Raw genomic sequence first — 23,966 nt, 5'->3', positions numbered from 1 at the left:
ATTTGATTAGGATAATCTTGTACCACATTGATATAAAAACACAAAGAGAAAGAAAATATTTTCCATTCTTTTTTTATCAACACCATGAAGTGCATTAAATATTATATTACCGTACATCAGGGTTCCCCAGACTCATGGTGGAACTGCAGGGGGGTTCGTGAGTATCATGAAAATCTATTAAAATATTAAATAACAAAATAAAAACTCACTACAAAAGATAAAAAAGATCATTTGTTTAATTGCTAGATAATGGTTAGATATGCAATGCTGCAATTTTGTGAAAACACTTGTTAAAAGCTAGATGATTTCTGTAAACCCAGCAGCCAAATGCTGTGTTGGGTCTCAGTTTTGTTTTCAGTGATATCACATGACTAGTGCGGTAACATGACTAATGGCTGGTCTGTGAGCGTGATTCCACAAACCAGGACGTATACTGTATATTAAGATGTAGACTTTTATAAAAATAAACAAGAAACAAAATAAGTAGTAGGGTAAATAAATGATGAATAATTTACTGCCATTGTGAGAACAAAATGTAATCATGCAATCACAAAAAAATCATTTTAGTCTGATTACAAGTATTTTAAAAATTAATATACTCTAATTACAAGTAGTTAATTTCTTTAAATCTGACATAATCCAGATTACATGTAATTAGTTACTACCCAGCACTGAAGATTTCCCAGATCTCAGTCCGATTGAGCATCTAAGGGATGCGCTGGACCAACAAATCCAATCAATGGAGGCCTCACATTGTAACTTGCTGGACTTAAAGGACCGGCTGGTAATGTCTTGGTACCAGATTCCATAGGACACGTTCAGAGGTCTTGTGGAGTCCATGTCTGCATCCGAAAATGTAGGCAGTGACTTGTTGCCTGGTTGTCCTATCAGGCAATGACTTTGCAGGCTGCATTTGCGCACTAAGGTTCCTTACAAAACTGATTTCGGACAGACTTCTGAGACTGTAAAAAATAGTCCTGTAAAAAAACGGTAAACTACTGTTAGCTGCGGTTGCCAGCATCATACTGTAAAAATACGGTGTTTTACTGTTATACCGTTTTGTCAGCTATAGTATAAAACATTTTATAATAATAACAAATATAACAATAATAACAGTTTTATACTGTAGCTGACAAAACGGTATTTAGATTTTTACGGTATGATGCTGGTAAGCACAGCTAACAGTAGTTTACCGTTTTTTTTACAGGATTATTTTTTACAGTGCATGGTTTAATGATCTACAGCAAAATAGAGCTAGCTTTGATGAAAACTAAGTGAGTATTTAATTATTACAATAGTAATTTCTCGCTAGAAATGACATAAGTGGAAAACATTGATCAAAAATGTACAACAGATGACCAGCCGCAACTTTCAGACGCCATCTTTATTTTTCTAGCTCAACTGTCACAGAATGGAAAGCACAGGATTGTGGGATATCAAAGGCAGCAAAGGATACATCTATGCTGCCTTTAAAAATCCATCAGATGAAGGGATCTCTGGAGACAGGAAGTGAAACTAACATTGCATTTGGACATGCCTTGATGCCTTTATATCTTGGAATATGCCTCCAAAGGCAGCATTTATCAGTTTTCGGACACAGCTCATGTTTCGATGACACAGCTCATGTCTCGATGCATAAGAGATGTTTTGGCATCACAGGGGGACCTACATGATATTAGGAAAGTGGTTTTAATGTTGTGGCTGATCAGTGTAAGTGACTCTTACCTCTTCCTCCTCTAGCAAGCCCTTTGGTTCTGGTTTCCAGTTCCGGATTGATCTCATGATACTGTCCTGCCTCTTGGCCCCAACCTCACATCTTGATTCCCCCCTCTGGCCTGTCTACTCTTCTTGGACGGCCTTCCCCTTGCCGGAAGGAGTTTGCTCCAGGACTCCAAGGCATGCACTCTAAACGATATTAAATTCTTAAAAGTCAATGGTTCCCAATCCTGGTCCTGGAGGACCCCAGTACTGCACAAAAAGTGTTCAAAATCGCCCCCTATACCCTCATTCACTATTCCCTACAGTACTCCACTAATCAGCTGAAGGAGTGGATGAAAATGAGTGAATAAATTCGGACACTGAGTGAGTGCGCCGGTGTTTGCTGTTTAATAATCATTTGAAACTTAGCAAACTGGCAGCTCCAGTAGTAATGAAAAGATTCAAAATAAAAATTAGCATGTATAAACCGTAATATACAATTTAATAATCAATTAAAAAGGAATTTATACCTGTATTATATTACCCTGGCTGTAGCCACATTGGAAAAGCAGTTTGGAAAATGGATGGATGGATGATTCAACTGCGGCGCCATCTTCTGGTCAGACGCGTGAATTCATCCGGCCTTTGACTCTCACAGTGCATTATGGGTATTATCTACTCTAGCAGCACCAGGATTGGGAAACACTGAGTTAACTGATTGTTTGAGTTGGACATACCAAAATAAATGTCTACAAATCTAACAGTTAATTTTGTCGAACATTTACAGCTTAGGGGTTTTTTTGTTTTGTTTTTTACAAAAAGAAACTAGTATTTGACTAACAAATTAAATTTTGAAAATATACTTAATACTTTTGTTAAATTTCAATAAAAATATTTGAGAATGGAGAAATTAATCTGATCAGTTTCAAGGATCATAATTATTACTTATTTCAAACCATTATTATTCATCTTTAACAAAAACTTAAGATATTGAGTAGGATGGACATAAGTGAAACAATCAATTGGTTAATCTTGCTGACAGTTGAAACACACTATCATCTGACACAACAACCCAGCAGCTTCTAAAATGTTTGTTAACATGTTTGTGTTAAATTCCAGAAAATCTAGTCTTAAAAATATGGTATTTTACTATGTCAGCAATGAGGAATGTTACTTAACAAACTTTGTTAATAAGCGATATATAAATATAGGTGACTTGACTTACTGTAGCGTTGTTTACTATTCGTTTGTACAGTATTCTAGTTTACTATACTTACTGATATACTATACAGATTGTTCAAGGTTGTGTCAGGGAATGAAAAAACGCTTAGAAAAAAACGTCCAAGTCTCTATGAAAACCCCAAATATAAAATTTTGCCATTTTGTTACACAATTATGAATGAATAAATGCATCAACTCTGTCTACAACCACACTGTTTGTGCAGCATTTCCTAGTGAATGTGATTATTTTTAATAATAATAATTATTGTTTTAGAAACATCCCTACAGTAAAACCATATAAACAGACTGATTATAACAATTAGATCAAATAAATTCAGGTGCACTAATAGCTTTCTTAAAAACCTTCAATCTGTTGTTTTCAGGAAGGAAAAAAACAGCAACAACAAATAAATAGCTGTGGCACATTAATGGAAATTAACATTCATCATTCTGTGACGGATCAGTTTGTTTTTTAGATTTCATTTTAAAAGTAGCTGAAAATCTTAAGACATTGATCAATAAAGTAAAAAACAAAAATGCATGATTAAAAAAAATAAAAAAAGACATTCACAAGACCACATGGCAACCGCAATAATGTGTGTAGTAGAGTAAACTATTTTATGCATATTCTATAGTCTATCACTTCACTTCATTCTGTTACATTCATTACACTGTGAGTACAGTACTGGCGTGAAACCACTTATAGGCCGTTGCTGAAAATGGTAGTGAGAAAAACAAAAACAAAGAAATAAAAACTCTTGATGAAGGCTCAGATAAGTCTCAATACAATTAAAGAGTCAACATGTCCTAATTTCTTCAGTCTCTATAACCACAACCACATTTTAAGCAATGTCTGCCAATAGTCATTTGGCATTATTTGAACGTCATTGAACTATTTCAACCTAAAGACACCTCAATGTCCACGTCTAGATGTACGTCATCTAGACGACGGTATTTACCAGTCCTTGGCACGTATTTACCTCCAGACAATCCCTTAGACACTAAATGAATTCAAGTCCTTCATACTTCACATCTCCAATCTTAGTTTCAGGGAGCAAGACTCGGCCGTCCAGGGTGAATGCCACAATGTAAGTGGCAATTTTCCCAGCATCCTCCTCAGACTTCAGGGCAACAATAATCTGGTCATCCGTGTTGGGGACAAACTTGAAGGACGAAAAGCCGTGTGTAGGGTTCAGGGGCCCGACGTTTCTCGCTTTAATGTCCTGGAAGTCTGGGGAGCAGCTGAGCATAAGGTTGGTGCCGCGCCGCTCATCCGCCGTCTCGTCGTAGCGCTCGCTGCTAGCACGCCGCGGCAAGAAGAACCAGCGCTGCAGTGTGTCGCTCCAAGCTGCAGACTCATGTATGAGGTACCCTGAGAGGACCGTAGAGAGGAAATGAGCATTTAATCTAAGAGACTGAGTACTAGTGAATCTCTGTGTCATACAAGCCATATTTTACCCTAAATTGAGAAAATAAATAAATAAATTATTTTTCACATTTTCCATGAAGAAAATGAAGCCTATTTTCATTAACAATAAAGGGTCCACAACACATGGGATTACATTTTCCTTGATCTTTCGGAGACACTAAAGCCTGATGTTCCTTAAAAATATATTCTAACTTTCATTATTCAACAATAATGAGTGTAGTCCAGTGTAAATTATATTTAGTAAGACTAATAATGCCAAATTGGGCAAAAGCCAAAAGCCACTTCCCTATCCACTTTCCACTCTGGCTCACAGTCTGTGTGATGTAATTTTTTGCCATCAGTAATGTCCGCACAGCACGATTTGTGTGTCAGAGTGGACAATTTATCACTGTAAAGCTTCTTTAAAGAAATGTGTACTGTATAAAGCACTATATAAGTAAAGATTGTAAACTAAGGTCCTCTGGGAACCTCTCCATCCGTGCTTATTGTCAATGGAGTGTTCCTCTCAAAGGTAGAAATTAAAACAAGCTCATTCGCCCAAAAAGATTATTCTAGGTTCATTTTGACGAATTTGAAGTCCTGCAAGTAGATTGTCACTGCTATGCTGCAATAAAGTTCTCATTCATCGAGATCTTTGATGTCCTCATTATTTTTGTCTAACATGAGTGTACTTTGAATGGCTTGTGCGCTCAACTGTGCACTAGACAGAGCGGAATGCGGAAAATTAAGTATTCCCGGACTTTGGGAATATAAATACAGCATAAATATAATTTAGTATAAAAAATCCCCTAAAAATACAAAACATTAAATAAAAAACATTATCAAACTAAAATATAGTACATTCATTTCATTGACAACAAAAATTAGCTAATTTTTGACCGACACGCAAAGAACACCAGAGGGTTAAAACTATAAGAGCTATTAACACAGAAGTTCTTGGGAGAGTAATGTCCCTTTTAAAGTACCAAGCATTACAACATTTACTGCTCACTACAAATACACACTGCATGTGAGTGAATGTCTGCCGCTTACCGGGCGGACTGATGCCTGCGGCTCTGCGGAGAGAGTTGTACTTGGGAACCCAGTTGTGGTGCTGTACATCTCCATGGATTCCCACCACTTTCACCCACTCAGGATTGTCATTCAGCACTTCTCCACTGGTGGTGGTCCACTCCTTCCCCAAACCCCCCACATATAGATGCTCGTCCTTCACTGCAAGCCACTCTGCCTTAAACCCTAGGTAAGAGAACGCCAAAGAAGAAACCACAACTGAAATCAGATATCATGTAAATTGCTTGCTTTGAATTTGATTCATTATTTGACATATTTCAGCAGTTTCTGACCATTACTCTAAAGTCAGCTCATGCTGGCTTAAGGGTGGTAAATTAAAATGCCCCGATTATGCTTTTTTTCTGGAATGTACCTTTCATGCGGTGTGTAATTTAGTCATTTGTGTATGTCAAGGGTCTGCAAAGTTTCAAAGATCGAAGTGCACAATAAATTAAGTAAATGTCTCATTCAAAAGAAAGAGCTGATTCTGAACTGCCTGAAAGGAGTCATCAGTAACTATATTCTTCACTGGCTGGCTGCAAACAATGTCTACTTTGACCTACCCTTTAACACTGTAGTTGCAGCTGAGGCTGGAAAAGTTTGGTTTATGCTGTTGACATGTCGAGAAGATGCTGTTTTCTGCACTGCGAAAGTAAATCCACTTTGATGCACTTCCAAATGAAAAGGACTCGGGCTCGAATTGACACGGTAAAACCAATGCTATCGTTACTGTTCGTGTCACTGTGTGTATAATTGCTGAGGAAGAGCTGAAATTGAGATATGGTAATGGCCGTTTGGTTACTGACATGTGCTGTAAGTGGTTGACCAATTACAATAGACTGAGCCATATGACCAATCAGAGCAGAGTAGACCAATCATTGAGTCATCTGACCAGTCAGAGCAGAGTAGACCAATCATTGAGTCATCTGACCAATCAGAGCAGAGTAGAACAATAATTGAGTCATCTGACCAATCAGAGCAGAGTAGACCAATCACTGAGTCATCTGATCAATCAGAGCAGAGTAGACCAATCATTGAGTCATCTGACCAATCAGAGCAGAGTAGACTAACTGATCAATCAGAGCAGAGTAGACCAATCATTGAGTCATCTAACCAATCAGAGCAGAGTAGACCAATCACAACAGACTGGGTAATTTGACCAATCAGACCTTGAATAATAGGGGCACTTCAATATATTTCCTCAAAACTAGAAGGCTGGTCAAACAAAGACAGCAATGCATGTTTGTTTGGGGGCAGATTAAAAGGTAATCATTCTCAAGGCTCTCAAGTCCATGGAAATTCTGGATGGATCTGAGAGAGGTCATAGCACCATCTTGGTGAAAAAAAAAAAAGGTACAATAGAAACACTAACCTTTTGACACAGAGCCATCCCCATCTGGCAGTATGACCCAGGGCACCGCCTTAAGTCCTTCTATGTTATAAACTACGCCCGTACGATCATCCACGCTGTACAGTTTGCCATTAAACACCACTAATTCGGAGAGCTCCATGCCCCGACCCTTCTCTGCCAGGTGGCTTTCCAAGACCACCCTTTCCTGATCCCATTCGACCGCCACTGTATCTCCACTCTCCGACACCAGGAGGTGACCCTTTAGCATGTAGCTAAACCAGGTCAGCTTCTTGTCACTGAGAGAGTTTGTGTCCAGGTCAGCAATGACCCCTATCCGGTAGCGCGTGCCCTGGGCCGTGCGCTCTGGTGGACTGAGGGGGTAGGTGTCATTGTAGTGGTCCTCCAACTTCACCTCATGATGATTTAACTTGGAGTCATGTCTGCCACTAGGATGGGGGTGAAAGGGCAAAAGCTGCATGTAGATGAGGAGGACAAGGGTTAGCGCTGATGCTACCACCACGATGGCTCTCCACTTGATGCGGAAGCGGGGGTCTGTGGTGTTGGTCATGGAAGCCAGCATCGGGAGCCCTCCAACAGAGATGCGCAGAGAGTTCATAGGCTCATTATGGTTGAGAAGTGCATAGCCTGGAGAAACAGGCATTAGGGAGGGACGGCAGCCACACCTACACAGGGAAACAGAGAGTATAGGTAGGGTCAACATGACACTTTTACAGACTCTTACGCACCCAAAATATGTACAATATCCCGGACATCGAGTGAGTGAGAGAGAAAGCCTGATTTCACCTGGTATTAAGCTGCGTTTTTGGTGGACCAAGTGATCAGCCAAGACGTACATGTACTGTTACCGTTACCAGGTATTATTACACAGCTCTGTGGAATACTTGATTCTGATTGGTCAATCGCTCCATCCAGCGGTATGTCATTTCCTGGTAAAAACTGATAACACAGGCTCATCCGGGTTACTGAAATCGGTGCTATACGTTTGCTAGGAACGTTTTTTTTTCCTCATGGAAGTTTTGAGTTTGGTGAGCTAATAAAATATTAAAGCTCAAATCAATATTTTGTGTACAGTTAATTAATTATGTCATCCGGTTATTGCAGACTCAATCTCTCGTTTCATACAAACGCAGCTGCCGCCATTTTGTGACGATTGTTTTGTACACTGTATTAGATTATAAGATAACAAACAGATACGACTATAAAACAGATTCATCTTAAATCAATATCTCTTATCCCCATAATTATTTATTATATATATATATATAAATAAACAAACCCATGTTTAGTTTAAGTTTTAAATTCCCCTTAAACCTGTTTAGCAACCTTGTTTCTTCTCAGTTGCTTCCTTTAAAGGGATACTTCACCTCTGGAAAGATGAATGTGTATTTAAAATGGGTCATTTATGTAGAAGAAATGTGAAATTATTTTTGAATTTGGAGCTTTCTAGACTGAGAAAAGACAGACATTTTTTTTTGGCTTATGTGGATGAAAGACAACCACTCCCAGAATGCACTTGCTTCGCTGCTCTACGAGGCCACTCCCAAGCCGCACCGGTAAGAGAGCATAATTTAAAACAACAAGGCTAGGCTACTAGTGAGTCTCCGTGACGAGTCTGCCCGGGATTTTGAGATCGCCCAAAATGTCTGGGATTCAGATTTTGCGCTTTACAGTCGCCATTCATTATATTTACTGTGGCGAGCAGGACGAGGCTGAGGGCCGCGGGAGAACGGCGCGAGGCCGGTGGAATGATTACTGAGACGCACCGGTCTCGTATCTCTCACGGAGGAGCGGGAATTTTCTTAGCAATGTTAAAACGCACATCAACCGATCACTTGTTTTAGTGTTCATATAAACACTACATTCAGATTCACCAATCGGAATGAATTCAGTTAGACTGAAACAAAAGGTGTGCATGTAAACAATGAATGGCGACTGCAGAAAGCAAAAGCCGAATCCCGGACATTTTGGACGATCTCGACGGCCGGACATGTCCGGGAAAAAGAGGATGGTAACCCCTACTACTCAGCTTTCTCCACAGAACAAGAGCCTGTTAGCTTAGCTTCCAATGAAAGACGGCTGACACTATGTGTACATTCTGTGAGTGAGATCCCACCCTCTATGGGCGGATTGAGAACATGCGGGACAGCTCCTCCTACAGGCTGTAGTCTTTAGCCTCTGGCCAAAAAAATCATCCGATGACGCAAAATGACGATTTTTGCGTCATCTGAGGATTTTTTCCAGACAAAAAATACATAAATCTCTCGTCTCAGGGGGATATGAGGGGGGAAAGCACGGTAATTCGAAAATACTACAGGTTTTCTACTAATACAAAGCTTAATGCTAAATCCTGAAGTATCCCTTTAACTGTCAGTCTTAGCCACTGTATTCTTTGACACAAACAGGAGCAAAGGTTAGAAATGCACAGATGGCTATTTCCATCTCTCCTGCATGACTCCTCTTCTAAAGTTTCTAAACAACTAATATAATCCGGGAGATTCTCAAATAACACCTTTTTCTAAGTTTAAAGGTTTAAAAACAGACAATTGCACCAATAACAAAAATTACAAGCAAGTGTTAAAACAGTCCTACCTAAGACACAACAAATTTCAGACCCAAAGCACCAGACACTCACCAACTTGTCAAACTCTGACAGGATCCACTGAGGCCACGGCAACACTTAGCGTAGGAAATGAACAATGTTGACGTGGAGGTAAGGAGTGGCTTGGCGAACGGACAGTAGGCAAACAGGATGAAAACAGGTACAGCTGGATACCACAGTCAGCTAGTCAGTTTAAGAAGTTTGCCACAACTCTCACTTTAAAATAATTGTTAGCAGCAGCCCTGGTCTTATCTATAAGTTTGTAATGTGCATCACCCCAGTAATACAGGACTATACCTGAGGAATGTAGTCTGTTAACAAGTTGAAATGTTATATTTAACAACTGAAAGTCTAAAATAACTACTTCTCTTAATATACATGGACGAAGGAAATGCTTAAATAACCTATTGAAGCTATTAAATACATAAATTATTCTGCATAATTGTTCAAATGAATGGCACTGTATAACATCACGTGTCCCTTCATATACTAAATGATTTCATAATAAAACTTTGTGTCTCACTGTAGTTAAAATGACACATATTATTAACTCAGGAATGTCATCAATTCTTGTTCAATATTTGGCAAGTTCAAAACACTCTTTGCATTTCTAAACTTGGCAATGACTGAATTTTGCATATCTGATCACAAAGATAAGGGTTCAACAAAACTGCTAAATATTTATTTGTATTGCATTTAGTTTCCATTTATTTGATGACTGACCGTGACTCTCATGTTGGTCTTTGTCCACAAATAGCAATCGATTTCTTTAAAGATCAAATGTGTAAACTCGGCCGATGAACTCTGCATCAGATGGCATGTGTTTGATTTATTTCTAATCACATTTTATGTTTTTTATGTTTTAAATACATTGTTTTACGTGTATTTTTAAGTGTTTCCTGGTTGTGCACCAAAACTGAAAAGAAGATTTGTAGATGTAATGGAGAGTCCAGACATTCAGACAGTTTTAATTAATCATTTCACCATTTGTATAACGTTAGATTCTCTCCAACTAAGAGAGTTCTTTCCCTGGATTATTCAGCAGTAACGTCGTAAATAACCACAAATAAATACAGTTTTATCAGTTGAGAATTTTAAGAATAAAAGTTTAAGAATGAAAGCTAGTCAAGGACTAGGATTATTTATATATTTAACAATACAAAAATACAACCAAGTGGCTATTTATGGATTTAATAATACAAAAATACAACCAAGTAGTTAAGAAATTCATTAGCAGTTGAACTAACTGCCAAAATCTTTAATCACGTGATGTAAACATTTAAACTGCTGGACCAATCAGAGAGTGCTTATCTTCCTGAATCAATCTGACATTTATTAATCAAAGATAAAACACATTATTATTATACAATTATATTTACCTACCTGTTCGGTCTAATGATTATCTGTTCTAAATGCGCTGCAAGTAGTTAAACAAAACATTTAACAAGAGTCCATCTATTTCCCCCAACATTTACTACTATCTCACATATTCATATTATGAAAACATTGCCTATAAAGGAATGACTTTCAAACGACATTTACAGTGAAGGTATTTCTCTATTTTAATACATTTGCATGTTATTTCACAAAGTCAGTGTTTGCTTGGCCCACATGACAGTGCCATGTCTATCTTTAAAGCTTCTGCATGAACACAGTGCAGTGTTGTCGTCCTCTAGAGCTGAAAGTGTTTGAAAGCGGACTCTACTTACTGTCGAGTGGAAGACAAGGCTTGAAATGAACCAGGGAATGAACTTGATGATCAGTTTAGATCGCGACTCGGGAACTACATATCATTCCTCACGGGTCCATTCAGCAGTGAGTGCGCGCGACCCGTGCACTTCCGCAATCGGGGGCGCGGCTGCGCGCTCGAACCAGCTCTTTCCGCTCATGTATGCGTACATTTTACGCAGAAATGCTTGAAATAGAACGAGACATTTGCATTATAGCAATGCTTTAAAACCACACGTTCAATTATGTAATCAGTCAAATAAGAAAAAGTGCCAATTAAAAGGTGCCAGGAGTGTAATACAAACTGTGTATGGCTTTCTTTATTCTGCTCAAACATGTACTCTAATGTGATTTTACAAGACACGACTACAGTTTTATTAACATGAATTTATCGTCATGAATTTTGTGTAGAAATATGCATTTTATTTCTCCACTAAATTCATTGAACAATGCAACTCAAGGCATCTACCAGCAGGGGTTGTAACTTGCACATGCCAACCTTGGATATCTAATAGAGTAGTTTGATATCTAATAGAGATTGAGACCTCTCTGATAAATGCATACTAGCATTTAATTAATAATTAATTATATATTTAGATTTTAGTTGTGCAACTTTAGGCTTGACACAGCAAAAATATTAATGCAAGTTAAAAAATTTTTAACAGTAATTTTACAGACATGCAATATTTAGGGTAATGTGAGGGGAAAATGCCCCACTTAAGAGCAGTGCATTTACTTTTAAATATTAACATATTTAGATATACGTTTAACATGGGGAGGGGCATCAGACTCCAATGTTGAATGACTAAATAAAACTTCAAATTCTCAAATTCATACAATACATAGTTGAGTACAAGTGCATAGTGTATAAGTGCGTTATTTGGGACACAACTCAAGTCTTTGTTAACAGACAGAACCAACTGTTTATTGTGCATCATTTCCTTACAAAAAGAAAAAAGAGAGAGAATGTTGCAATAACTGCTGTTACAATAACAGTTGCAGAGGAAATCAACAGAAAGACAAAATCATGTGCGATGACAGAACTGTGAAAAACGTTAACGAAAAACGTCACTACCTTAAGCAAAAAACACAAAGAGATTTAAAAACGTTCAATTTAGTGGTAAACTTAGATAAGGTTTCTTTTTTCTATTTTAGGAAAATGAAGAGAACCAAAAAAAAAATCATTCTAAAACAGTCAATGCAGAAATAGTCAATGTTGAAGCAAATTTAATTTGCCTAATAAGGCACAATTTCAATAGGAAGAGGTAGAAATCTTGCAGTGAATTTGGCCTGACATAAAGAGCACATTTTTAAAGGTAAACTGCTAGAAGTCATCAACAATATTACATTTTATGATTGTTTAACACTTCAAAAAACTCAGGTGCTTAAAGTTTACAAAAAATAAGGCTTATCATCCACACAAAGCCTATTGTCTGTCACAAATACAAATTAAAGCACGTGTTTACAGTAGTTTATCATTTCATACCTCCCCAACATCAGTATAACTATTCATCAGTTATCTATCCCAGCCTCGGTAAAGACCAACAGCCTCAACATCCTCCGTTAATAAAGCCATTTGGCAATAGATTTAGTGCATACTTTTCAACAAATGTGATGCAAGGCAACGCTGTGTTTTTAAGGAATTACTTCATTGTGGTAATGCATTTGGCACACAAGAGTCTGTTCACTTTCTGTTGTTTCAAATATGTTATGGAAACAAACATATCTTTAAGGAGTTATGGTAAAGCTTAATGTGATTGTGTATTAAGCAACTTCTATGTTTCATTGATGTAAAAATGGCAGCTGGTGTAGAATATATTTGTAAGAATCAAATTTGGGGGAGCCCAGGGTTAAGTTTAGCATTCGCATCCAAACTAAATAAAAAATAAATAACTTTTTCAAACTTGAAAATACACACTTGCAAAGCACACCAAGTGTCAATCCCAGGTCACAATTTAAACTCTTATGGAAAAGAAAAAAAGAAAAAAAACGGCGTGGAGCGTATGAATGCGTCCACACAGACGTGTTAAAATCCCCTCAGTACGCTGGAGGCTGATAGGCGCTCTCTCCCGCAGAGGCCGGGGTGAACGGGGACTGCTGGTAACCGTCTGGAGCGCCGGCGTAGGCGGAGGGGTACGGGGACGTGTGGTCACTGACGGGATCGTTGTAGCCTAGGCCAACATCGGCCAACCCTTGGCGGTACCGTCGATACGCCAACACAGTAAGCAGTCCCTGGAGAAAGAAAGATCATTTTGTTTCAGTTAATCAAATGTACAATGAGGCCATCGGGCAGACACAGGACGTCTAAAGGTCCTGACACACCAAGCGCACGGTTAACCGGCCCAGTTTCTGCGGTGTGTGTTCCACACAAGCGGCGACTTTCTCTTGAATCCAACCCGGAAGTGACTTAGCGCCCTATTTTAACAATGTAAGCGCATGGTCTAAAGCGCACGGCGCAATGCACTCAGGGCGTGTCCGAATCCACTTTTGCTAGTTTAACGACGGGACAAATGGTCGGTGCTCCCGGCGCATGGTCTAAAAGGGTCGGCCCTATTCTCTTAATGAGTAATGTGTGTTTTTGGGCGTAACGTGCAATTAACCAATCAGAGTCTCAACTCCCATTCCCTTTAAAAGCCAGTTGTGCTCGTGCAATGGCGGATTCGCTATTTACATGGAGGAATTTGCAAGCGGAAAGACTGAATGCTTCTCTAGAGAGGAAACGGTTATGCCCGTGCGCAAGGTAAAAGAGCGCAGACCATCTACGGGACAAGCCGGATTCCACCATATCTTTATGTACACTATAATAATCTTTTACATTGTTATCCTTTTATTTTATTTTTAATATTTGGCATGTTTGTGTGCCGTTACACGTCCCTGTGTGTGTAATAAGCAGAGTGTACGCGCGTTCTGGACCCGCTTATAGGCGCACATTACTAATGCGCTCTTTAAATAAAGGAAATACTGCGCCATTGACTTTAGACCAGGTTTCGGTTGGTCAATGGCTGAGTCTATTTGTCTATAGGACGTGAAAATGAAAACTGCATCGAAACTAGCAAAAGCGTTGGGTGTATGATAGGGCCTCTAAACTGCAATACATCGACTGGCCGCTAGAGACAGGCTCCAAAAGAGAGTCAATCCCATAAACCCCCATGTTAAAACTTGTTTCCAGCCTTGTGCAAAAAAAAAAAAAATGGACGTAGTGTGCGTGACGTCACCCGTGGTGTTTCTGAAGAGCATTTTTGAAGCCCAAAGTGGGCGGAGCCGGCCGTCGCCATCTTGGCAGCGCGTCACTCCCGGATAAACCGAAAATGAGCAAAGAGGCGGATTAGCTGAGGTGACGTAACGCTAAAGAGGCGGATTAGCTGAGGTGACGTAACGCTAAAGAGGCGGATTAGCTGAGGTGACGTAACGCTAAAGAGGCGGATTAGCTAAGGTGACGTAACGCTAAAGAGGCGGATTAGCTGAGGTGACGTGACGCTAAAGAGGCGGATTAGCTGAGGTGACGTAACGCTAAAGAGGCGGATTAGCTGAGGTGACGTAACGCTAAAGAGGCGGATTAGCTGAGGTGACGTAACGCTAAAGAGGCGGATTAGCTGAGGTGACGTGACGCTAAAGAGGCGGATTAGCTGAGGTGACGTAACGCTAAAGAGGCGGGTGACGTAACGCTAAAGAGGCGGATTAGCTGAGGTGACGTGACGCTAACAGGCAAACGGCTAGTAGTGACATCAGCTGCAATCCACCTGTCACTCAAGTGGCCACGCCCTTAATTATGCACAACTTTAAGGCTCAATATAATTTAAATGGATGACTTATAAAAAAAATTCACCCCCATAGCAAAATTAGCTATTAAGACCAAAACCAATTTTTGTACCAATTTTTAAAAAGTTGGACATTTTAACATGGGGGTCTATGGGATTGAGTCTCGTTTGGAGCCTGTCTCTAGTGGCCAGTCGATGAATTGCAGTTTAAGTCACCTCCGTGTTGGATTAAAGAGAGAGACAACTTTTTGGCTGAGACGCAACCAACAAGAGGCGGCAGTACACTCCGCTTCCGTCGCCGCTAGTTCTCTAACGTTCGCTTGGTGTGTCGCAGCCTTGATAGAGTGAGATGTGCTCTGCTCACCCAGCTGGCCGTGGAGAAGAAGGAGAAGGCCACCACAGCTCGAGCTGCATCAGCTGGGACGCCTGTTTGCACACTTTTAGACCACTTGTTGGCCAGGACGCAGAAACACACGAACCACAGGAACGTCCACACGGCTGATGAGAAACCGGAGAGAAACTTTATTAGTCATTTCTACCAAAGATATTCAATTCTGTAATCAATTACTCACCCTCATGTCATTCCAAACACAAAAGACTTTCATTCATCTTCAAAACATACAGCAAATGAAGATATTTTAGGCAACACTTTATTTTAAGGTATGCTCTTAGCGTTGATCCTAAAAAGTCAAGTGATAAAGTAAAATAAACACCCACATTTTCATATCTTATCGCAAGACTTGGAATTAACCACTCGATTCATATGGATTCGTTTTCCGACAACTTCAAAGTTTTGGTTGGATAGACTTTCAATGGAGGGACAGAAACCTTTCAGGTTTCATAAAAAATTATCTTAATTTGTGTCTCGAAGACAAAGTGTTGATAGCTTTGGAACGACATGATTCAAATAAACCCCGAAATTAAACCCGTTCATCGTATAAATCGATCAGGATTCGACTCGGATGAAACCACTTGATTCATATATTGGATTAGTCTGAGAACACCTTTATGATCTTCGTGAATCTTCAAAGTTTTAACTGTGTGGATTTTCAATGGAGGGACAGAAACCTCTCAGATTTCATTAAAAATATCTTAATTTGTGCTTCGACAACACACAAAATTCTCATGTGTTTGATCCCACATGATGACAGAATTTAAATGTTTGGGTAACTATCCCTTTAAGAACAAGCGTACATGAGGAACAGAAATATGGTTATTATGACATTAAATCAGTTGTTATGCTGCTAGCAATCTGGAGGAAAAATGTGTGCCGCTACGCCATCTATCTGAGTCCGACACAGGGCTAGTTGGACATACACTACCAGACAAAAGTTTTGGATTAGTATGATTTTTAATGTTTTTAAAAGAAGTTACTTCAGCTCACCAAAGCTGCGTTTATATGATTAAAAATACAATTTTTTTTATTAAATATTATGACAATTTAAAATAACTGTTTTCTATGGAATATATTGTAAAATGTGATCAAATCTGTATTTTCAGCATCATTACTCCATAATATGTAACATTACTATTATAATATGATTTGATGATCAAAAAACATGTTTTATTATTATTAGCAGTGTGTTGAAAACAGTTCATATGAAACATGATTCATATTTTTGTGGAAACTGTGATACATTTTATTTTCTCACAATTCTTTCATGAATAGAAAGTTCAAAAGAACATAATTTAGTGTTTAATGTGTTTAATGTTACAATATCTTTCTATATCAGATAAATGCTGTACTTTTAAACTTTCTACTCATCAAAGAATTCTGAAATAAAAATGTAAATCACTGTTTTCTGGACTGGAGTAATGATGCTGAAAATTCAGCTTTGATCACAGAGATGAATTTCACTTTACTATATATATATACACACAGTACAGGCCAAAAGTTTGGACACATTACTCTTTTTAATGTTTTTGAAAGAAGTTTCTTCTGCTCATCAAGCCTGCATTTATTTGATCAAAAATACAGAAAAAAAAAATGTAATATTGTGATATATTATTACAATTTAAAATAATTGGTTTTCAATTTATTATACTTTAAATTATCATTTATTTCTGTGATGCAAAGCTGAATTTTCAGCATCATTACTCCAGTCTTCAGTGTCACATGTGACAAGACTGGATGTCACATGTGACACTGAAGACTGGAGTAATCACATGACCCTTTAGAAATCATTCTAATATGATGATTCATTATCAAAGTTGGAAACAGTTCTGCTGCTTAATATTTTTTCATAACCTGTGATACTTTTTTAGGATACTTTGATGAATAAAAAGTAAAAAAAACAACAAAAAAAAAACGAAGCAAATGTTTTAAAAATAGAAATCTTTTGTAACAACAATATACACTACTGGTCAGTAATTTTTTTTTCTTTCTTTTTTTGAAATAAATCAATACTTTTATTCAGCAAGGATGTGTTAAATTGATAAAAAGTGATAGTAAAGAAGATTTATATTATTAGAAAATATTTTTTTATTTTGAATAAATGCAGTTCTTTTTAACCTTTTATTCATCAAATATATTAGGCAGCAGAACTGTGTCCAACACTCATAATAAATCAGAATATTAGAATGATTTCTAAAGGATCATGTGATAGACTGGATGTCACATGACATGTGACACTGAAGACTGGAGTAATGATGCTGAAAATTCAGCTTTGCATCACATAAATAAATGATAATTTAAAGTATAATAAATTGAAAACCAATTATTTTAAAATGTAATAATATATCACAATATTACTTTTTTTCTGTATTTTTGATCAAATAAATGCAGGCTTGATGAGCAGAAGAAACTTCTTTCAAAAACATTAAAAATAGTAATTTTCCCAAACTTTTGGCTTGTACTGTACATATATTCACATGGAAAACAGCTGACATAAATTGTAATAATATTTCACAATAAGAACGTTTTTCTTCTTCTTCTTTTTATCAAATAAACGCAGCCTTGGTGAGCAGAAGAGACTTCTTTTAAAAACATAAAAAATCCGATCCAAAGCTTCTGACTGGTAGTGTACATGGGATTACTTGAGCTCTATTGTCTTCATCAAGTTAAACTTCTCTTAACTTTGGCGTGTCGCCCACATCTAGTGGCAGTGTGAACTGGGCTTTCAAGCTCACTTGGTTTTTATATCAAAGCAAATATGTGGCTCTTAGACACCGATCATAAAAAAATAAAAAATAAAAACCTGTACTACTTCTTACCAGAGAAAACAAGATCAACCAAAACAATGTATTTCCTCTCCTTGGCATTGCTTATCTGGTGGAAGAAGGCATCCAGAATAATAAAGATAACACAGGCCAGGAAAGCTAAAATCCCGACACCAATTCCAAAGCTGCAAGCACTGTCACTCCCATCGAACATGCATTTAGTGCTTGGTTGACCCGCAGGATTGATGTAGCCTTCAGAAAGGATGGAAGCGAACACCACTATGGAGAAGAGCTGTGGTGGAAAGAAGAAGAGGCATTAAGGATAACGTCAAATCAGGCACATTATTCACAGAGAGATCACAGAAGTTCACAGAGAACAACACTGTGTGTGTGTGAAGGAGTGGCGGTCTCACAAGATGTTTACTTTGGTTATAAAAAAAAAAAAAGTGGTAGTCAAACAAACACACAAAGTAAAGCACACAATAGAGTATCTTACCATACAGCAAAAGCAGAAGTAGGCCAGTAATGCCGGCATTTGGGCATCTACACTCGTTTTAAAGCGTTCTTTAAAGATTTAAGTTTTAAAAAGTAAAATAATTTTTGTGAAATATTTTATTTAACAAGGATCGATGCATTAAATTAATCAAAAGTGACAGTCAAGGGTTAAAAAAATTATATATATTTAATATAAATGCTGTTCTTTCAACTTATTATGGTTTCCACAAAAATATGAAACTGGTTTCAACATTGATAATAAGAAGAAATGTTTCTTGAGCAGCAAATCAACATATTCAAATGAATTCTCATCATGAAAGGATCATGAAGACTGGAGTAATGATGCTGGAAATTCATTGATTGCTTTGATTACAGGAATACATTACAGGAATAAATTACAGTTTACAGTTGCAACCAGGAAAACGTTCCTATGGGAACCATTAGTTCTCGGGGAACCACCCAGGTGGCCAGTTCCTATGACTAAGTTCCTATAACTATAACGGTGCGAAAGCCCCTAATATTCCAAAACAGAATTGAAAATGCATTGACATTCATGCACTTTAAAGTGTGGCTAAAATGTCGCAATACTATTGGGGGGGCCACTGTACAGATGTAATGTAGAGTAGTTGTGATCAGTGTTGGGTAATTTACTCCCAAAAAGTAATTAATAACTAGCTACTAATTACATCTTCAAACGTGCAATTAGATTACTGTACTTATTACTCCCTCTATAATGTATGGCACTGCTTATTACTAATTACTTTATAAATCCCACATCAACCTCTCAACCAGTATGAATACTGATTTAGGATAGACATGAAACTGCTCTTTTAATTCTTTAAAATAATATAAATTGCTCCTGAACTGACCAGAGTGTGTTAAGAGAGAAGGTTACATTAAAAACATACATTTTAACATTGAATTTTGATGCTAAATCCACTATAAATCCACACTATGTAGGCCATAATCCACTAGAATTGCTGTACTTTAATGCAATGACATCAGAAGTAACGGGAATTAAACTACAGAAATATCAAGGGTAATCCCCTACTTAACTTTTTCAACGGAAAAGTAATTAAATGTAGTTTAGATTACTTAGTAACACTGGTTGTGATTACATAAGTGTAATATATTGTTTTGTTTTGAAAGAAAGAAAGAAAGAAAGAAAGAAAGAAAGAAAGAAAGAAAGAAAGAAAGAAAGAAAGAAACTAGCTGTATAAAAGTATGCTAAGTGTTAAAACGAGCTAGTGCTAATGTTGACATGACATCTCGATAATTGTACCCGTGTTGTATTCGAGTCACATGACGAGGCAAACAACAACAACAAACTCTCAAACTGCTGCCATATGGTCAGTGCTTTGCAACTTATGACAGCAGTATTTTGTTTTGCGAACAAACACTGTTAAACTACATCACAGTTTGAGGCCAGCAGTGATAAATATGACAAACTTTCACACAGCAGAAGCACTAGCTCGGTTAGCTAACGATGACTTTGGTCTCACCCAACTGAACAGCCTGGCGATAGTCTGCGGTTGCTTTAGAAAGCTCCACAAATCAAAGGCCCCACCGGCCAGCGATGCCCCGTAAGCACTCGACTCCATGCCCGCTTTACTGAGACTCTAGCCCGTCTTTATTGCCGACAGATGCGGCAAACTGTCCAGGGTTAGGGTTAGAAATGACTGTCACACTTGTTTCCTGAAAGCAGCGCACCGCCCTTCAAGGAAGTACACGTCACGTCAATGCGAACTTTCCCTCAGGAAGCCAGTCAGTTATTATAGTATTAAAACAGCATCTATCTATCTATCTATCTATCTATCTATCTATCTATCTATCTATCTATCTATCTATCTATCTATCTATCTATCTATCTGTCTGTCTATCTATCTATCTATCTATCTATCTATCTATCTATCTATCTATCTATCTATCTATCTATCTATCTATCTATCTATCTATCTATCTATCTGTCTATCTGTCTGTCTGTCTGTCTATCTATATATATGGGCGTTTCTTCAGTAACACAGTTTCATAAGTTTAAATAATTAGTCTATGTTTAAGGTCTGTAAGAGGACAAACTTAGATTACTAGAAACATTGGTAATATTTGTAATTTTTTCCGACCTGCAATGAACAAATGTCATTTCCACCACATCTCAATATACAGCTGTTATTTAATAATAGAATAACTTATGCCACTCAAGAACTGTCTAAGATAATTTTTGTAACTAGTTTTACCAGTAAAAAATATGACCAAAGAACATAAGAGTGCACATAGTCTAAGAATCACCCACATAATATCAGCTATTTGACATATGGCATGAACAGCTTAAATATTAATGAGTGTAGGCTACTGTAGGAGTTCTGCTGTTTGTTAGGGCGTAGGCCTGAGGTTTCATCACTCTACACACACACACACACACACACACACACACACACACACACACACACACACACACACACACACACACACACACACACACACACACACACACACACATTGGCCTCTATGGTTTACACAGCTCTCTGTGATCTAACTGAAGAAGTATTGTTTGAAGGACCACGTGGACTCAGTCTGTAGTCACTCATTCACAGACACATTTATCATACTTTACAATGTTCACTTTAATAATAATAATAATAATAATAATACAAATACATTTTATTTAGGGCGCCTTTCTGGACACTCAAGGTCACCTCACAAAACATAATAGTACAATACATTTATAAATCAATGAAATTGTAAAAAAATTACAGAGCATAAAATCAGGGTACTTAACTAAAAAAAAACTAAACAAAATTAAGAACGGATTGATCATGTGTGATATGCCAGCTTAAAGAGATGAGTTTTTAGGCGAGATTTAAAAATAGAAAGTGAGTCAATATTACGGATATCTGGTGGAAGAGAGTTCCAGAGACGAGGGGCTGAGCGACTGAAGGCTCTAAACCCCATGGTGGTCAAACGGGCAGAAGGTACAGTAAGATGTATAGAAGAAGAGGACCTAAGAGTCCGGGTCGGTGTGTTAATGTGAAGTAGGTCGGTGAGGTACAAAGGTGCAAGATTATGGATAGCCTTAAAGGCCAGTAGTAAAATCTTAAAATCAATGCGGTATTTAACCGGGAGCCAGTGCATGCAGCTGCTGAAGCACAGGAGTAATATGGTTAATGAAAGGAGTTCGGGTGATAATTCGGGCAGCAGAGTTCTGAACCAGTTGAAGTTTATGTAGAGTTTTGAAAGGAAGACCAACAAGAAGGGAATTGCAATAATCAATACGGGATGTGACCAGTGTATGAACGAGAATTGCTGTACTAGTGAGTGAAAGAGACGGTCTGAGGCGATTGATGTTACGTAAGTGAAAGTATGCAGATCGAGTGACGTTATTAATGTGAGCTTGAAAAGAAAGTGTGCTATCTAGGATCACACCCAGACTCTTAACCTGAGGGGAAGGAGAAACTGTGGAATTGTCAATAATAAGAGAAAAACTGTCAGATTTAGTCAATATTGATTTAGTGCCAATGAGGAGAACCTCAGTTTTGTCACTGTTTAGTTTCAGAAAATTGCAAGAGAACCAGGATTTGATTTCTATTAGGCAATCGGAAAGGGAACTGGGAGGGAGAGATGTGGTAGGTTTAGTGGACATGTAGAGCTGGGTGTCATCCGCATAGCAATGAAAACTAATGTTATATTTGCGAAAGATATGACCAAGTGGCAGCAAATAGATGATAAACAGAAGGGGCCCCAGGACAGAGCCCTGGGGAACACCAGAAGTGACAGGGGATAATTCGGATTTGAAATGTTTAAGCTGGATAAACTGAGTGCGGCCAGAAAGATATGATTTAAACCACTCCAAGGGTGTATCAGTGAAACCAATAGAGACTAATCTGTCAATGAGGATGTTATGAGAAATGATGTCAAAAGCTGCACTTAGATCAAGGAGAATAAGTATAGTGAGTAGTCCAGAATCAGCTGCCATTAATAGATCATTGGTGATTTTCAACAGAGCTGTTTCTGTACTATGACAGGAACGAAAACCAGATTGAAATTGTTCATAAAGTTTATTGTCAGACATATGTGCATTAACCTGATGTGCGATTATTTTTTCTAGAATTTTGGAAAGGAAGGGTAAATTAGAAATTGGTCGGAAGTTATTGAAATTGTTGGGGTCTGCACCAGGTTTCTTGAGTATAGGAGTTATTGCAGCTGATTTTAAAGATGAAGGAATAATACCAGAGGTGAGAGAGGAATGTATAATATTAGTAATTCTAAAAGAAAGAGAGGGAAAACAGGCTTTTACTAAGATGGTAGGAAGAGGATCAAGTGCACAAGTGGTTGATTTCGATTTTCTAATAATAGCTAATACTTCAGCAGCAGAAGGAAGCGTAAAACTTGAAAATGGGCAAGAAGGTGTTGTCAAGGAAGCTGAGAAAGACAGACTGTGAGAGGTATTAGTATTCAGTTGCTGATGAATCTTTTGTACTTTGGAATTAAAAAATGACATTAAAGAATTACAATTAGCAGATGAATATAGATGAGACATAGTAGAGTCTGGTGCTCGTAGTATGTTGTTGACCATGGAGAACAGGGTTCTGGAGTTACCTTCCCCTGTGCTGATTATATCTGCATAATAGTTGGATTTGGCCGTAGAAATAGAATCTTTATAATGGAAAATATGGTTTTTGTACATTTCTTGGTGCACAACAAGTCCAGTTTTCTTATAAAGTCGTTCCAGGCGACGGCCCTTTGCCTTAATTGTGCGTAGTTCTGATGTAAACCATGGAGCAGAATGGGTGAAGGAAACAGTGCGGGTTTTTAAAGGAGCCAAAGAATTTAAAATATTTTGTAGGCCATCATTATAATGTGAAACCAATTCATCAGGGTTAGCTAAGCAGTTTATACTGGGTAGGCAGTCAATTTCAGTAAGGAGAGTGTTTAGATCAATGCCCTTAATATTTCTAAATGAAATGACACGTGGCAGTTTTATTTTAGACAGTGTTAAGTTAACTTTAAAAGAGATTAACATATGATCCGAAATGGCAAGGTCTGCCGCAGTGCAACCATGAGGCGTAATACCAGAACAGCAAACCAAGTCCAACACATGTCCTTTAGAGTGAGTAGCAAAGTCAATATATTGCACCAGTCCAAAACTGTCCAGGCAAGATGTAAATTCTCTTGTGTATGCATTAGTGGTATTGTCCATGTGTATATTAAAATCCCCCAGTAGTATAACATTAGGGGAAAGTGAACAAATAAATGTAAGAAAAGCAGCAAATTCATTCATAAAGTCAGTATTGGGCTTAGGTGGGCGATAGACCGTTGCTACTATAGTTGGAGTAGGGCCATTCAGTTGAAGAGCGATGGATTCAAATGAACCGCAAGAAGGCACAGAAACGGGTGAGATTTTCCACTGCTCGCGATGTATTACAGCTAGACCTCCCCCTCTGCCTGAGTCACGTGGTTTAC

At 38.0% G+C, this 23,966-nt stretch overlaps 2 protein-coding genes across 3 annotated transcripts; both read right to left on the bottom strand.

The window, feature by feature from the left end:
* Positions 1-3,270: 3,270 nt before the first annotated feature.
* On the bottom strand, positions 3,271-11,234 carry cant1a (calcium activated nucleotidase 1a). 2 transcript variants are annotated; one of them, XM_082186659.1, is made up of 4 exons: positions 11,079-11,234; positions 6,771-7,432; positions 5,381-5,584; positions 3,271-4,291 (listed from the first exon to the last, which is right to left on the bottom strand). In XM_082186659.1, the coding sequence occupies exons 2-4, from the start codon at positions 7,408-7,410 to the stop codon at positions 3,921-3,923; spliced, it is 1,215 nt and encodes a 404-aa protein (XP_082042785.1). In that variant the 5' UTR covers positions 7,411-7,432; positions 11,079-11,234; the 3' UTR covers positions 3,271-3,920. The 2 variants fall into 2 exon arrangements, with proteins under 2 accessions (XP_082042785.1, XP_082042786.1); XM_082186660.1 differs by lacking the exon at positions 11,079-11,234 and adding an exon at positions 9,403-11,064.
* A 762-nt stretch (positions 11,235-11,996) lies between these two features.
* syngr2a (synaptogyrin 2a) lies at positions 11,997-20,226 on the bottom strand. The gene is made up of 4 exons (XM_082187354.1): positions 20,012-20,226; positions 18,069-18,306; positions 15,220-15,353; positions 11,997-13,329 (listed from the first exon to the last, which is right to left on the bottom strand). Exons 1-4 carry the CDS (start codon positions 20,108-20,110, stop codon positions 13,135-13,137), a joined length of 666 nt encoding a protein of 221 aa, XP_082043480.1. The 5' UTR covers positions 20,111-20,226; the 3' UTR covers positions 11,997-13,134.
* Positions 20,227-23,966: the final 3,740 nt, after the last annotated feature.

The sequence above is a fragment of the Leuciscus leuciscus genome, assembly GCF_965113295.1.
Source record: "Leuciscus leuciscus genome assembly, chromosome: 1".
Classification (NCBI taxonomy): domain Eukaryota; kingdom Metazoa; phylum Chordata; class Actinopteri; order Cypriniformes; family Leuciscidae; genus Leuciscus; species Leuciscus leuciscus.
The sequence above is the reverse complement of the archived record's forward strand: the minus strand, read 5'-3'. Positions and strand labels throughout refer to the sequence as shown.